The sequence below is a fragment of the Bidens hawaiensis genome, unplaced genomic scaffold (genome assembly GCF_021521415.1).
Source record: "Bidens hawaiensis isolate Kalapana, Puna unplaced genomic scaffold, B.hawaiensis_p1.1 tig00002181_1, whole genome shotgun sequence".
Lineage (NCBI taxonomy): Eukaryota > Viridiplantae > Streptophyta > Magnoliopsida > Asterales > Asteraceae > Bidens > Bidens hawaiensis.
In genome coordinates, this window is record NW_027491116.1 from 1918394 (window position 1) to 1928309 (window position 9916).

Here is a 9916-nt window from a genome sequence, read left to right on the forward strand (position 1 = left end):
GACATCAGCAATATTTATGGGCCGGACAGCAGCAAGATTATCCAAATTAGGCTTGGTAGACACCTCCACCCTGCCCTTACCCGACCCAACAGCCATGGCGGCCCCACAATAACCAACCATCAGCCTCTCCTCAGCCTGCACACTATGTTGCTCCGTCACAGTTCACCGGAACGCCTGACTTCACACTGGGTTTTGTTCAACCACCTGCATCTGGGTATAATGCACTTTGTCCCTCTGATTTAAGCGCTGCGTTCACTAACATGCAGGTCAATCAGCCACAATCCTCTTGGCACATGGATATCATGGATACGGGAGCAGGATCTCACCTCACTCAGGAACCAGGTAAAATTTTATTCCCTAATTCTTCTCCTGTTCGCAGTAACATTTTGGTAGGCAATGGCAATTATCTACCAATACTTGGATCCGGCACAGGCCTACACACCTTGCTCAACCACACTTATATCCTGCCCAATGTCCTGTATAGCCCCCAAATAATTAAAAACCTTATTTCCGTACGTCATTTTACTCGTGATAACAACGTTTCTATTGAATTTGACCCTCTTGGTTTTTCTTTGAAGGATATCAAAACTAAGAAGACTCTATCTAGACATAACAGCACCGGGGATCTCTATCCATTCACGCCGCCTCAACTCCCGCCTCAAGCTTGTTATCTTGTTTCTACTTCACTTCCCTGGCATGATAGGCTCGGTCACCTCGGAGCTCAAACTCTAGATGTGTTAGGTCGTAATTTTCATATTTCTTGTAATAAAGACAATATGTCTAATGTTTGCAACTCGTGTCGAATTTCAAATAGTAAACGTCTTCCTTTTTATTCATCAAATTCTTTTACTTTTGCCCCATTTGACATTGTGCACTGTGATCTTTGGACTAGTCCTATACCTAGCAAATCAGGGTATAAATATTATATGGTACTTATAGACAATTTCTCCAATTTTGTTTGGGTCTACCCCCTTAAATACAAATATGAAACCTTCCCTACACTTACCAAATTTCACCAACTCATTCTAACACAATTTCAACGAAAAATTAAGACTTTCCAATGTGATTTAGGTGGCGAATTTGATAACCATGCCTTCAAATATTTTGCATATCAACATGGCCTTTTATTTCGGTTTTCCTGCGCCCAAACCTCACCTCAAAATGGTTGGGCCGAGCGGATGATTCGTCGACTCAATGACATCATTCGCACACTTCTCATTCATTCCAATCTTCCACCTACGTTTTGGGTGGAGGCTCTTCACACAGCCATGTATCTTCACAATATTTTGCCCACAAAACGCCTAAATTTTTACACTCCCAATTTTGCCCTTTATCTCCACCATCCCGAATATGAGCATCTCCGTGTGTTCGGGTGCGCCTGCTACCCAAACCAATCTGCCACCCAACCCCACAAATTACACCCACGATCTGTCCGATGTATATTTCTCGGATACCCCTCGGATTTCCGTGGGTACAGGTGCTTCGGCCCTACCACCGGTAAGGTTCACATCTCTCGCCATGTGACATTTGATGAAAATACGTTTCCTTACACCATTCCCCAAAACTCTTCATCTTACACATTCCTTGATGATCCCGTTCCACTAGGGTTCAATTTTCTAACTCCTTCCACAACCGTCAATCACGGCTCCATACCCGATCACCTACTCTCGCCACCCACGACTTCCCACTATACCACCACCCACCTCTGCCGCACCATCTTGCCATCCACCAATGGCTGGTGCTTCTACTCAGCCCTCATCTCAGTCCTCACAGCCTACGGCTGTAAATTCCCACCCCATGACCACACGGTCTAAATCAAAATCCACCACCACCCACTCGGCCTTTACCACCTCCCATATCTCCCCTGTCCCTACCTCCTATACCAAGGCCCTTGCCGATCCAAATTGGTCTAAAGCTATGCAAACTGAATTTACTGCCCTACAGGTTAATAAAACATGGGAACTGGTTCCTCGTCCCTCGGATCGTCCTGTTATTCGCTACATGTGGCTTTTTCGCCATAGATTTAAATCCGATGGGACGCTAGAACGGTACAAGGCTCGTCTGGTCGTTAATGGGAATTCACAAACAGTTGGGATTGATTGTGATGACACGTTCAGCCTGGTTGTTAAACCGGCTACTATTCGGGCAGTTTTGTCATTAGCCGTTTCGAGGTCATGGCCTATACATCAGTTAGATGTTAAGAATGCATTCTTGCATGGGGATTTACATGAAACAGTTTTCATGCACCAGCCACCCGGATTTGTGGATCAAAGATTTCCTCATCATGTGTGTCACTTAAAGAAATCACTCTATGGCCTCAAACAGGCACCTAGAGCATGGTACACTCAGTTTGCAAATTACATTACCTCATATGGTTTTATCAGCAGCAAATGCGACAGTTCTTTATTTATTTACAATCAGGGGCCTTCCAATGTCGCTTACCTTCTTCTATATGTGGATGACATAGTTTTGACAGCTTCAAATGACACTTTGCTGGCAAGCATCATCAACACACTCTCGAGTTTGCTACGATTGATCTTGGTCGTCTTCATCATTTTTTAGGCATCAAGGTATCTCACATTCCAAATGGCATCTCTCTCCCAATCTCAATATGCCAAGGATATTATTGCTCGGGCCTCCATGACTGATTGCAAACCGTGTACCACACCTGTTGATTTGGTATCCAAACTGAGTACTACTGATGGCAATTTATTTGGAGATCCAACCCTTTATCGTAGCTTGGCAGGTGCTTTACAATATCTCACGTTTACCCGCCCTGATATATCATATGCTGTGCAGCAAATCTGCTTATTCATGCACGAACCACGGGATTCCCATTTTGCATTTCTCAAGCGGATTATCAGGTACCTACAGGGAACTCTTGAGTATGGCATTCGTATTGTTAAAAACCTACACATTCTTTGACTACTTATTCGGACGCTGATTGGGGAGGGTGCCCGGACTCTCGAAGGTCCACTTCCGGCTATTGCGTCTTCCTCGGCGATAATTTATATCCTGGTCCTCTAAACGGCAGCCTACAGTTTCAAGATCAAATGCCGAGGCTGAATACAGAGGAGTCGCTAACGCTGTGGCCGAAGCAACTTGGATCCGCAACCTGTTACTGGAACTGCATACTCCTCTTCGGCAAGCTTCGGTGATCTATTGTGATAACATATCAGCCGTATACTTGTCTAACAACCCGGTACAACACCAAAGGACGAAACATATCGAAATCGATCTACACTTTGTGCGTGACAAGGTTCGGGTTGGTGACATATGAGTACTCCATGTTCCAGCAGCTTTTCAATACGTGGATATTTTCACCAAGGACTTGTCAAAGCAGCTTTTTCAGTCGTTCCAGTCCAACTTGAGCGTGTGTCCTCCTCCCGCTCAAACTGCGGGGGTGTCTTAGCCAATAATTATGCATTGAATAGATAATCATGTATATATTTAGAATATTCTGTTTCCTAGAATTGTGATAGGTTTACATAATCATGTATATATTTAGAATATTCTGTTTCCTAGAATTGTGCTAGGTTTATTATTGTAATCTCCCTATATAAGGGATGATATGTTTTTGATCAATTCATTCAGAAATCTTTTACCCTAATCTCTTTTATGTTCCTCATCATAAAACATTCGAGGCTTTGTCCCTCCTCCTCTGAGAGACAAGCTCCAGCTTCTTCCTTTTATTTTGTTAAAAGTTTTAACAGCTTAAATTATATAATCAGACACTTGACTTCGACCATAAATATCTCATTTATCTTAGCTCTATTTTGGATGCCATTTGGTACATTACGAAGCTATCCCAAAGTAAAACACAAATGAAATAGTTAGCACGTATATTAACCGCAATAGTATTTAAAAAACTATGTCCAAATATTTGCAAATTAATACACTTAATTTTATAGGTAAAAGATAAAATTTTTCTAACAGGTAAACTCAAGTTCAAACTTATTTTTTGTGAAATCATAATATCTAAAACTGGGCTATAGAAGTAGCCGAACTTTCAAAAACGCACTTAACAGAATCCTAATTAAACCATTTATTAATCCAAACCAAAGAATCTGTAACATATTTTCACAATAAGTTACATCAAAATTAATTGGATGAAAACAAAACCAAAAAACAACATGAAGCTAGAGGATGGGGCTTTGATTGAACCCAGAAAGGTTGGTGGGGCTGAGAAGCACTGAACAACACCAAGACAATGACGATGGTGACAAATTCAACCCATATGGGCTCATGACCGCAACCCCTAATTGATCATAAGACCACGATGCGGGTGGTAAATTTAAACCCAAGGGACTCAAACTTTCAAAATAGTCCATCACAGGTGGCTTTGAAATAAACATGTTGTCGGTTTCTCCATCTGCAGATGACGGTGGTGGTATTGTAAGAACGTTTAGAGGCGGTGGAGCGATGTCTTTAAGGCGGCGTACAGCCTGAGATTGGAACTCTGGGGTGCTGGTGAGCATATGAACGACTTGTTTGAATTCGGAAGGTTTAACGTCGTAAACTTTGGGTGGGGTTGGCGGCAATGGTGCGATAAATTGCTTGGTGATAGGTTTTCGGGTTGGTTTACGGATAGAATGGAGAGAATCGGTGTGTGATGGGTGACTAAATTTTATTATTTTTGGTGGACGATTGTTTGAAGACGAAGAAGAAGAAGATGATGAGTAACTTATTTGAACCATTTTATACTTTTATGTTTTTAGAGCTTGTGTTTTCTGATTTTTTTGGTGGATTTATATATATAGAGATACAATGTCATAGGTCAATTATTGTGTCCGTCTGCATGTCATGCAAGTTGTTTGACGTTTTACTTAAATATAATATGTTATTTATCCTTGACTGTTTCAACAGTTTACAGTGTTGTAAGTGTAACACGAATTTTACTTGGTAATATTTTATATTACACTAGTTAAAGTCTCTGCAGGTTTATTAAAATGCCTATCGCTTTGTTAATGTTAAATTTTATTGAAGTAAACTATACTATTTTATGATTGTAATTTTAATTTAAGCTTATGTTGATATAAGTTATATCAAATACATACATGTGCATCCCGTCTTTTTATTTTATTGATGGATTGACGATGATCTTAAAACAAGAAATGACCTAATATTCAAGTAACACATGGCAAGACGGTCCAATGGAACTAAAGTATTATTCATCCAAGTTTTTAATTATTGGATATATACAATATTTGTCCATCAAGTTTCAAGTTTTATGTTATATATACCACATAGTAAAGCTAATTAAAGTATTTTTGTCATTTTTATAAATTGTTAAAAGCTCGTTCAATACCAGTTTTAAATAGAATGGTGAGAACCGTATAATTATTTGTATAAATGTTACGGATTATGTAATCAAGATCTTCCATGATCCACAAATAAATAATATGTAACTAGTTTACTTAAAGATCAATTATCAGCAGAGCATGAATGATTAGCATGATCCACTAAAAGTTGGTATGAAATGTAACTAACTTAAACTTTTACCGACAAAAATGTTTGTTTGACTTTAATATTAGAACGTAGCGATCTTTGACATATAACACTCAAATACAATTGCAGCTTTGCGTTGAAAACAGATGCCAGTAAAAACATGAGAGCCGCCGCAACACCGATTAGTTTCAATTTATTTTTAAGATCAAACGACATCACCATGTCATCTTGCGTAAGTTTCAGATCTAGCCACTTTTGCTTTAACATAAATTAGCATCCGGATTATTATAGTTATCTGGGCTAATATATAGTGTTGATTTTTTATTTTTTTTATTTTAACATATATGTTCTTTTACATCGAAATAGAAGATAAGCGGGTGCAAGCTGCACCATTAGCCCATTTTGAATTGAAAGTGTGTCTTAGCAACCAACATGTGTTTATTCCTTTATCATTTGATACTTTCGGGTTCCTCGTGCCTGACTCCTGAGGTTGTGGAACTACTTAGCCGAATTCAACGAATTATGCATAGAAATATTATGACTCCAAGATCAGTCAGCTAGTTTACAAATTATAACAGACTTGGTTTTGCAATTCAAAATGAGTCAGCGGCACAACTTGTCACTCATTCACCTTTTATTTCGATGTAAAAGAATATACATATTTAATGTTGAGCAGTGTGGATTTTCTGAGAGTACAACAACATCAATGTAAAGATCGAAACAGATGCAATAGCTCCACAAAATACTGTTTTGAAACAAGATGGAAAAAGAAACCCCAAAAAACTACATAAAGCTAGAAGTTTGTGGGGCTAAGAAGCACTGAAGAACACCATGACAATGAAGATGGTGACAAACTCATGATCCCTAACGGACTCATGACCGCAACACCGAATTGATCATAAGCCCGCCAAGCAGGTGATAAAGTTAATCCTAGGGGACTCAAACTTTCAAAATAGTCCATGACAGGTGAACTTGAAATTAAACTATTAGTATCCATTGTTTCATTCAATAATTTAGAAAAATCCGGGGACAAAGTGATGGTTGATGACGGTTGTGGTGGTTTGGGAAATACCGATGGTTTTGGTATTGTAGAAAGGATCAAAGGCAGTGGAGCGATGTCTTTCAAGCGGCGTACAGGCGGAGATTGAAACTCCGGGTTGCTGGTGAGCATACGAACAACTTGTTTGAAATTGGAAGAGCTGACTTTGTAAACTTTAGCTGGGGTGGGTGGCAATGGTGCGATGAATTGCTTGGTGATAGGTTTTAGGGTTTGTTTACGGACCGAATGGAGAGAATCGGTGTACGATGGTTGGCTCGATTTTATTGTTTTTGGTAGATGGTTGTTTGATGAAGAAGAAGATGATGACGATGATGATGAGTATGTAATTTGATCCATTTTATGTTTTAGTGTTTTGTGTTATTTGTGTGGGTGTATATAGAGATATATAGAATGTCCCAATTCAATTATTGTGTTGTTCAACGTTTAATTTGAATATTTAATTATCTTGACTAAGTTTCGATTCTAAGTTTCGATTATGTTGAAGACTATCCAACAAAATAATATTTGTAGATTAAGTTCAAATCGTCTATGACGTACGTATTAAAATTTAAAAGGTGTAGAATTGATACCTAAAAATTAGGAATTACGTAGTTTCGAGTTTTTTCAAATCATCACTACCGGTACCAAGAAAAGTAATAGTATAACTGAAGGCTTGTTATCGACCATTACAGTCGTTGGTAGTTACTCATGTTCCAGATTTTGGTTGGGTTTTGATGAAAACTTATTGCCCGTGGAGCATCCACAATAATCCATTTGTAGTTGAGGATAGGATTGATGATAGGATTTTCACCTAAATTTTTTAAATCGTTTGCGAGATAGGAGATCGCTACTATCGGGCTATCCATTGGCAATCCATTCGACAAGATTACCGACTAGTTTGTCGGTGTAGGGCCCACTATTTCAAATTTGGCGTATCATTGTTTGGGTGTCCTCGAATTTAAATACTCAGCTATCACCCATCGGTACCTACATTAGGCTAACTCTAGATGAAGTCCTAAATTAGAGATAAGGGACTTGTGGGCTCCCTTGTAAGGCACAGGCCCATAAGTAGTGAACCAACAGAGCCGCTAATCATAGACACGCATCCTAACACTAAGGGCCTGTTTGGTTGGATGGAATCCTTGGGATTTCATTGGAATTTAAATTCCATTCGTTAACTTGTTTGGCTGGCTAATATAGACTTTAGAATTTGATTTCAATTCCAACCAAATCCTCCAAATAATGGAATTCAAAATCCCTCAACATCTAGATGGAAAGTTGAATAATCCATGGAATGTTTGCAACATTACCAAAATATCCATGGTTTCCTAATCTCCACCGGCCAACTTTATCTCCGGCCACCACGACCAAACCTAATTCCGGTGACGTTTAACCACGTTTTTCCGGCTATAACGTTACCTGAGCATCGCCGCCATCCCCTTCGTTTTTTCCGGCTATAACATTTCCGGCCAGATATGAACCACCGAAAGCTCGGATTTTCCTTGACCGATTTTGATTGCCACTGGTTGCCGGAGATGGGCTGGTGAAGCTCGCATCCACCTATGGTGGACGGATCACATATTTCAGATCTAGGTTTTCATAACCCAGTAACTTATGAGATTAAACAAGCTGAAATGAGAGAAAAGAATGGGAGAGATTGAAGTGAGAAAGAGAGAGGCAGGTTGTGGCCGGAGATGGCTGAAGGTGGTTGCCGGAGATGGCTAAAAGTGGTCGCCGGCAATGGCTTAAGGCAAGTTGCAGGTGGCTGTTGCCTTACCAAAAAATAAAGATGGGATGATGGTGGGTAATACATGTTGTTTGGAAGGGGCGATTTTGTCTTTTTAAAACATTTCTCCATTCCAATTCCATTACCAAACATACAACCAAACACACATTGGATTTTTAAGAAATTCCAATGAATTCCAATTCAAATTCCATTTCCATCCAAATTCCAATTCCTAAACATTCTATGAACCAAACGCACCCTAAAATGATTTGTTATACTCTAATTTGACTTTGGGTACAAAAACGAACCGACTAACACATAGAAATGTAAGGGCAAATAGTGAATCATTAATCATATACATGTCTTTAATACCAAAATGACTTGTTATAACCTTACATTACTTTGTTTAACCAAAATATATCCAATGACATGTGGCAGGACCCATCGACCTTATAGGAACCATTTAAATGGCTTATTGTAACATGTTATGGCTTTGTATAACTTAATAATACACAAGAATTTATGTCAAGTCTCATTTAAGTCCCAAAACAAAATTAAAGGCTAAAATAGCATTGGAAACCCTTTGTGATTTCATTAAAGAATCTCATTTTAGTTCTGTAAATGCACCGAACGTTTGGTGAATTGTTTGTGAACCGTTCGTTGGAAAGTTCGTTTATGTTCGTTTTTTAATAAACGAACGAACATGAACAAAAAATTTGTGTTTGCTTAATTAAATGAACGAACATGAGCACATGTTTTGTTAGTTCATTTATGTTTATGAACGTTCGTTTATGTCTGTCTATTTATGTTCGTTTATGTATTAATAGAAAACAATTAATTATTTTCGGGATGAGTCATCTACTTAAAGGTTTTATAGTTGTTAATTTGTGTTCATTTAAGTGTTTTCATTTATGTTTGTCTATGTTTATTTGTGTTCATCTACATTTGTTCATATATGCTCATTTACATTCGTTTATCTTTGTTCAGTTATGTTCGTTTAGATTTTAAACAAACGAACATGCACGAACACAAGTGTTCATTTTTTTAATAAACGAACATGAATATAAATAATTGTTCGATTAAGTGTTCATGTGCATGCGTTTAAAGTTAAATGAATGAACACGAGCATGCTCTTGTTCGTTTGATTAGTTTACAGTCTTTTATTATTCACATTGATGAATACATGGCCAATCTCAATCTCTAGGCTCTGCCGATTTTATTTGTGTTCGTGAACCGTTCGTTAACATATTCATTTCCTTAATGAATGAACACAAACATAAAATTTCGTTCGGTAAGTGTTCGTGAATCGTTCTTGAACACATTATTTCCTTAACAAACGAACATGAACAAGGCCTTGTTCGTGTTCATTCGATTCGTTTGAAGCCCTACTCATTTTCATTTCCCATTTTCCCCATCTCTCTTGAAAGATTAGCTTATTGCTAAAATCCCCAACCATTGCGCAACCATCGTCAACTCAGTTGTTGCCCAATAACCGTAACAGTTGATGCTATTGTTGCTGATATGACATGCGTTCTTTTTTTCTTCCTTTCCTTGTGTATATGCATATTAATGTATTTATATATGTGTATGCATCTTCATGTTTTTATATGTATGCTAATATACTATTCTATGAATGTGTAAATTGTATATGTATAAACTAATTATGTATGGGTTCTTTTGTAGAATTTGACTGTCAATATTTA

The 9916-nt window shown here is 38.3% G+C and overlaps 1 protein-coding gene across 1 annotated transcript; it reads right to left on the reverse strand.

The window, feature by feature from the left end:
• Nucleotides 1–6241: 6241 nt before the first annotated feature.
• On the reverse strand, nucleotides 6242–6844 carry LOC143609499 (uncharacterized). The gene has a single exon (XM_077084242.1). The coding sequence runs from the start codon at nucleotides 6842–6844 to the stop codon at nucleotides 6242–6244; it is 603 nt and encodes a 200-aa protein (XP_076940357.1).
• Between the last annotated feature and the right edge of the window lie 3072 nt (nucleotides 6845–9916).

Bases quoted from the DNA above. Each gene is read 5' to 3' on its own strand.
- LOC143609499 (XM_077084242.1), bottom strand. From the start codon at position 6,844: ATGGATCAAATTACATACTCATCATCATCGTCATCATCTTCTTCTTCA.